The 6,772-nt window shown below is 39.4% G+C and overlaps 1 protein-coding gene across 2 annotated transcripts in view; it reads right to left on the bottom strand.

The window, feature by feature from the left end:
• Positions 1–224: 224 nt before the first annotated feature.
• The window catches only part of CDH2 (cadherin 2), a 116,890-nt gene continuing 110,342 nt past the window's right edge, over positions 225–6,772 (bottom strand). For both annotated transcript variants that reach the window (XM_042029310.1, XM_042029302.1), the window contains exon 16: positions 225–1,654. In XM_042029310.1, coding sequence (XP_041885244.1) covers positions 1,448–1,654 — 207 coding nt within the window. In that variant the 3' untranslated portion in view covers positions 225–1,447. The remainder of the gene's footprint in view (positions 1,655–6,772) is intronic.

The following is a 6,772-nucleotide window of genomic DNA, read 5'->3' as shown; positions in this document are numbered from 1 at the left end:
TCCCAGAAATCCCAGCACACATCACTTTGCTTTCACCTGGGAACTTGCCTTCCAAATTTGTGCCAGGCTTTCTTCTACATGCAGCTTGTTTCCAGTGCAGCAGTGTGAAATGCCAAAGAAGCACACACAACTTCTCACAGAACTCAAACACATTTTGCGTACTTTTTATTTACTGTAGTCAGGACTGCTCAGCTAGAAGAAAGAATGCCAAACCAAGCACCAGATCCAAAATTAGCATTTTATTCAGAACGTTGGGGTCAGAGGTGTATCATTCATATTCTGGTACACAATACAGAGGCAAAGCTGTTCTCAGAAGTCTCTCCAGTTTGAAAGCTCCTTCCCCTCCTCCCCTCCCCGCCCCCAAAACATACTGTATATTTTCTCGTGCCACCAGTATCAGGCCAACTCCCCTCCCCCCCCTTTTTTTGGTACAAATTATGTAAAACTTTTTTGTGCTAAGAACTTTTCTCCCTCCCCAAACAAAAAAAAATAATAAAAATAAAAATAAAAAAAATATTGAGTACTCTAACTACAGTTCAACAATTGAATCAATGTCACTTGTTTGCAACCTGTTTTGTAAATACTTTATCCATAACGAAAGATATAAACATGCAAAAACCTGAATCCATAGTCCAAATAATACATACACGTGTTCTGAAGTTTCTGCACTTCTCCACAGACTATGCCAATAAAACATTATGTACACATACCATTTTTTTACAGTGAAGTGGGAAAAAAATACTAGAAATTAAAGAAAAAAACCAAAAACCAAAACCAAAAAGTGTACATGGATTAAGACCAAAATGTGTCTAACATTCTAGCATAAGAAAAAAAAAAAATCAATTCTGCTACAAACTGGTGATATGAAAACTCCCTTTATTTGCAACCAGCTGCATAAGTTTTAGAATTTTAGTGAAAAAAGTCCCCTAACATCTAAAACTAGAAGTAATGTACATTGTTCCACCTCATGGTCTTCTCTCCTGGATAATAAAATTGTTCCATGAGGATTTTTTTGTTTATTTTTAATCTCCTTATTTTAATAAAAGCAATGCGATGTAACAAAAGCATGTTGAAGTATATTGTGTTTCACCTTACTCCTCCCCACCCCAACATATTTCGTCTCTTTAATGCATCATTTAATAAATCAGTACCATTAAAGCCTTAAACATAAAACTAATTCCGATCTGAAAAAGGTACAAAAAGGCACATAAAATCCCAGTGCTTCTGTACTGTAAAATTCAAGTGTAACTGAGCTCAATATTTTTTTCCAAACAGCATTGGATCACTGATATTCCACAGAGCCCAAATTGGTTTGCAGCCTAAGCCAAAGCCTTCAGCAAGCACTTGTGCTAGTAGACTACAAAGTTAAAGCCTAGCTTCTGTATGCTTTTGGGGAATATCAGATGAAATGTTTGTACTTGTCCAAAACCACAGTTCACTTTGAAGTTCAGTCATCACCTCCACCATACATATCAGCAAGTTTCTTGAAACGTGGGCCCCAGTCATTTAGGTAGTCATAGTCTTGCTCACCACCACTACTTGAGGAGTTAAGAGAGCTCAAGGATCCAGCAGTGGAGCCGCTTCCTTCGTAGTCAAAGACCAACAGGGAGTCATACGGTGGGGCTGTAGGGTCATTGTCGGCTGCTTTAAGTCCCTGCAAGAAGGAGAGGGAGAAAAGAAGATAAATTTCTGTATCAGAGAGCGAGACAAAAGCATATCCAGAATATTTGCAGCACAGTTATCTATCAAGCACCACTTGAGAAAACAAAGTTCTTCCTCTTCTGCCATTCAGTACAAAACAGGATTTACATTTTTGTAACTCTGATGCCTTAGGCTTTCACTTTTATATTTTTCAAATCCTGTACTGCCTAGTGTGTTAACTCTGAAGTTTCTTGTAGCCTGTTAATTTCTGCTCTCTTGTGCTAGGTAGACATAACAAAGCCTCTCCAGGCCTGCCCTCCAAGGACACCTAGAAAGTCCTAGGCCCAAGAAGTATAAACCAAAGAGCCTCTAAGGGGGGGTAAGCTGAGGGGGCATTACAACATTAAACTGAAGCTTTAATTGGAGAATTAACCCTGATATGCAAATGAACCAAACCTATAAAAGTGTGAAGAACTCGTGACCTGTCGTCCATCTTGGGGTCCATCTTGGCAATAGCCTCTGTCTCCCCAGGGGGTACTTTGAAGGCCTTTCAAATAAATACCCACCTTTATTTCCTTACTCCTGTCTAGTCTCTGTTTTTAGGTGGCCTCTCAAGGCATCAACTCCTTTTAGAATGGCCAGGTTTCCAGCCATTCTAAATTCTGGACATTTTGAATGTAGCTGCAATTACAGCCCTAACAAAACCTTAAGAGAGAGTCATGGCACTGGGACAGAAGCTAGTAAATAAACAGTTTCAAAGATATACAGCTCACAACCTGTGCCATGGGCAATGTGGGACTGGTTAGGCAGATGAGAAAGGAGAAACATGCATGTTTGCAAAGATTCACTTTAACAACCATCTCATATGGCCAACAGCGTATGCACTGACTTTTCTGGCCTGCAGTCCATCTGCATGTGCCAAAACCCGTATTTGGTTAGTCCTGCGAACTCATGTACCTCTGTAAGCTGCTGTGAGAAAAATACATGGTATGCTGTCTTAAGCCTTTTATGTTTTGCCACATCCACCCATGAGATCCACCTGCTCTTCAGAAAAAACACACAGTGACATCAAAGCTGAATACAAGATGATGACAGTTTTTCTTTCCTCATTTCAGAGTACTGAAGTTATCAACACACGAATAGCGGGTCTTCAGCAATTTTAGATTTTCAGTCTGTAGAGTTGAATAGCCCAAATTAAAACCAACACAAATTGAATTGGAGGAAATGCTGGGAAATTGAAGAGGAAAAGCCAGGAAAGAACCACACTTCTTCCAGAGAAAAGCCTCTTCATTCCCTATTTTCTTACATAAGTCCAAACGTAAACTGTTGCATGAGTAACTAATTTTAGAATATGAGACAATTTCTCTGTGCTTATCCGGGGAAGATTTACAAGCTGAATATAAAAGGCTGAAGCCTGGAGTCAAAAAGCCCTCTCATGATTTGTGTTTTTTCAACCTCACAGTTTCTTCGATGGTATTAGCAATGCTTTTACAAGCTCTTCCACTCTGGCAGCCACTTACAAGGGATAATGAATCTTCCAGAATTCTATAAGGCTGTGCTAAGATTTTAAATTGCTCACTATTAATTTTTACCAGTGCTATTTTGTGCTGGCTTTACTTTTAATTTTTAATGTTTATTTATTTAAATAATGGCTTTATTATACTCCCACGTATTTGAAGGAATGAGTGTGCCTCCTTCAAACTATTTAACATATTCTGGTTTTAGAAAAGTACATTTTACTCTCAATTGTGCTTTGACCAAATATGACAAAATGGAAACAGATGCTGATTTTTCTTCTACAAATATGTATTATGAACATATACAAATTAAACCCATTAATTAAAGCATTTGGCATTGACAAGGTAGAAGTGAATCCTGGTTCTTTATTACCTATCTAAAATAATTCAGAATTGTGCAAAATGTCCCTAAAATAATTTCCAAATCAGTGGTGGAAAAGCCCAGCATATTTATCAAGCTGATGACCTCTAATCAAGAACAAATTTTGGCCTTGAAATGATCACTCCATGTAATACAATAACATCAAGCAGGTTATTAATAGCACAGATTAAAAGTGCAATTTTGAGTTATGAGGTAAGAATAATTGGCGATGCTTGTTATCTCTCTTTGGCGTTTTCCAACCTGATGGCCGTAGTAAGCACAAAAGATGTGAGATTTTGAAAAGGCAATAGCAAGTGTTGGAAGACATCCCTTATCAAGCTTCCAAGGGGGAAATTCTAAGGCTTTCTCTTACTTTCTGCTTCTGAAGCACAAAGGCAACTTTACTTCTTAGGCAGTAACTGGCCTTATGGTATTTAAATCTTTCCTTAAGCCTGCTTGGGGTGACAGGCACCCATGTGTTTGGAACGCAGGTGACAGGGAAGGAGAATAAATACCAGTTGAGCTCAAGGAGAGCTGAGGTACGAATGCCACGTATCCATGTGTGAAAGTCATTTAGAAAGTCGGTTTGGAGATGAAATGTTATTTTTCTCTGCAGTTCTGCCTACTAATAGCCAGTCAACCATGGGATACCAATTTATTAAAAAAAAAATCAGTGAACAAAACATTTTCCTACATCATTGCAGAAATTCTGATACCTATCAGTCATCCATGATAAGGCAGAAGGCAGCCTCTTTCCATCTGTTTTTCCAAAGGGGAAGTTGTAATTTTTTTTTCAATTTGCTGCTGCTATCATGATAGCATTTCAAAAAAGGAAACTGGTTTTGAGTTACTGACTTACAAGATAGGATCTCACTAACAAATTCACTTTCTCAAAGGTTGTGCTGGCAGTGTAATCCATTTCATTCAGAGAACGTAGCTACGGGTCATGTTTTGGAGGTATTGATTCAACTGCGCAGCACAAGTTACACTGACATCTGCACCTATCTTCTGGTTCACAGTGTAATGACTGAACTTAGTCTCTAACTCTTCAAATGACAACCAAGATTTCTGCTGTATTTGTGTCGCAAGTTACACACTAAAACAAGAAAGAAATACTACAGTGTTTTCTCTTTCCCTCTGCTAAGCCGATTCTTTGAGCATACCCAGCGTACTGCTGTGCTTTGCTGTTGGGTTCTACAGCATGTCAGACAGCCCTGGCAGTGATATCAGCCTATGAAGCTCCCTCTGGTTTCAGCACTGCCACCTTTTATTGTTTGTTATGCTGTCCCTTTCAGTGGGTGGAGGCAGTGTGGATACACAGCCTGCTGCATCTGCACAACTGAAAAGGCAACAAACGGCTGCCAGGAGTGGCTTCTACTGATTTTTCTGCCAAGGTGTTGTCAGCCGCTTCTGAAAAGAGATCTCAGTTTTCACCAGATGTGTTCAAGAACCTCAGAGCAGCAGAGTTGTTACAGTTACTTGGTTTACAGTTTCCTGATCTAAAACCCCAAAGTTTTTATTAGAATGAGGAGCTCATTCAACAGCAGAATTTCCAGGGCACATCCTCAGGAGCAGGGGAACCTGCTGGGACAGTGAACTGTCACATTTCCTTGCATGTGCTACACCACCAGTGCACAGCGAGCAGTCACAGAACTGCCACGGCAATAGAAAGGCCAGCTTGAGACCTTGGACAGACTCCCTTTCTTGCTTTTCCTTTTTTATGTATGTAGTAGAGCTTTCGCTAAGGAGGAGGTAAGGGGCAGAACTGGAGAAACTACAGCGCTTGGCTGAGGCACAACAGTAACCTTAAGTTACACTTGCCTTAGTACAGGTTGCATTCTCCATTTCTCTCAAATTAAAGGACAGCAACCCCCCTCAGATCTTGAACTAACGTGGAACATTACAAAATCTAATGCTTCTATTTTCATTAATCCTACTACTTAATCCTATTCAGCAGACCTTCAATGAGAAGGAAAGGAAGAACACAGACCATCAGGGAAATGCAAAAAAAAACTGGTTTATATCTGGAACCATTTTTTGACTTGATAAGAGGAAACAGAAAACATTGAGGGACTCCATTCTGCATGGAGGTGCACTGTATCAATAACCATTTACTAAGAATGAATTGAGGGTCCTCCATGTCCCCTTGGGGTGAGACCTTTAGCTTGCAATTTAAATTTAGTTTACCTCAGGCTGTGCCCTCTATTGATTACAAATATATTCTTAGCCACAACTCTCCACCACAACAGAACTTGCTTGAGATTTCTAGGGACAATATAGGTGGGTCTTGAAAACAGGATTAAAAAAGCTACTTTGAACAGGTCTAATTTATACTGTCCTGCAAATCCTGACTATTCTAAGTGTTAATTATGCTCCACACTCTGCAGGTTAGGCTTTAAAAGGCTCAAAATGGAAAACAAGGTCTACAGAGGATTCTTAATAACACATGACTTATTTCACTGACTTGTTTGTACACTGGACTGGAAGAAAAGGAGGTTTTTCCCTTCTACTCTAAATTAGAGATTCATCTACCCATTGAAACAGACAAAACAAGAAAGTCCCTGAGGTCATTTAGCTTATGCCTGCAAAACATATTTTGACTATCAAGATACCTCTGGAACCTTCCTATTTTACACAGTTCGTAGTTCTGTACATGCTATCTCAACTTTGTGTTATAAAAATGCAGGACTTTTTATCGTAATTCTAACTTGTTTTTCAACTGCAAAGTCACTAGAACACTACAAAATAGTCTTACTTATGTATGTCTCATTAAGTAGATTTAATAAAAGGGATGACAGACAGAAAGTAATACACCAGAAGAAACAGAGTACTGCTTAAGAGAAAAAAACCTGAATGACCCACTACATCTTTTTCGCTTTTTGTTTCTATGACTCTGTAATGAAAACAAAGAAGAAAACCCCCAAGCTTGCTTAGCAAGGGGCCCTAAACTCTCCAGTATCTGAAATCAGTGACCTACAGTTATTTTTTGTCAAAAGCTGGAGTAATTCAGAAGCTAATCTGAACAATGCTGTCTGTGTGTCTGTGGTGCTGGTGAGCATTCAACAGACTAAATTAATTCCTGCATGTGGACCACCATCCCAACAGATCATAGTGACCAGCACCTCCTGGAATAGGGCCAAGTTCTCCAAGATCAGTCTGATCTCCAAAATGCTGCATCTTTTCAAACCAAGGGGGTAACACAGACTTTGCTACTGAAGTACTAACAATTCAAAGGCAGCCTCAGCCTCTCCCT

Source organism: Corvus kubaryi, unplaced genomic scaffold (genome assembly GCF_017639235.1).
Source record: "Corvus kubaryi isolate FWS band 111438036 unplaced genomic scaffold, C.kubaryi_AGA036_p1.0 132, whole genome shotgun sequence".
NCBI classification, from domain to species: Eukaryota; Metazoa; Chordata; class Aves; order Passeriformes; family Corvidae; genus Corvus; species Corvus kubaryi.
Note: the sequence above shows the minus strand (reverse complement) of the source record. Positions and strands in the feature narration are given on the sequence as shown.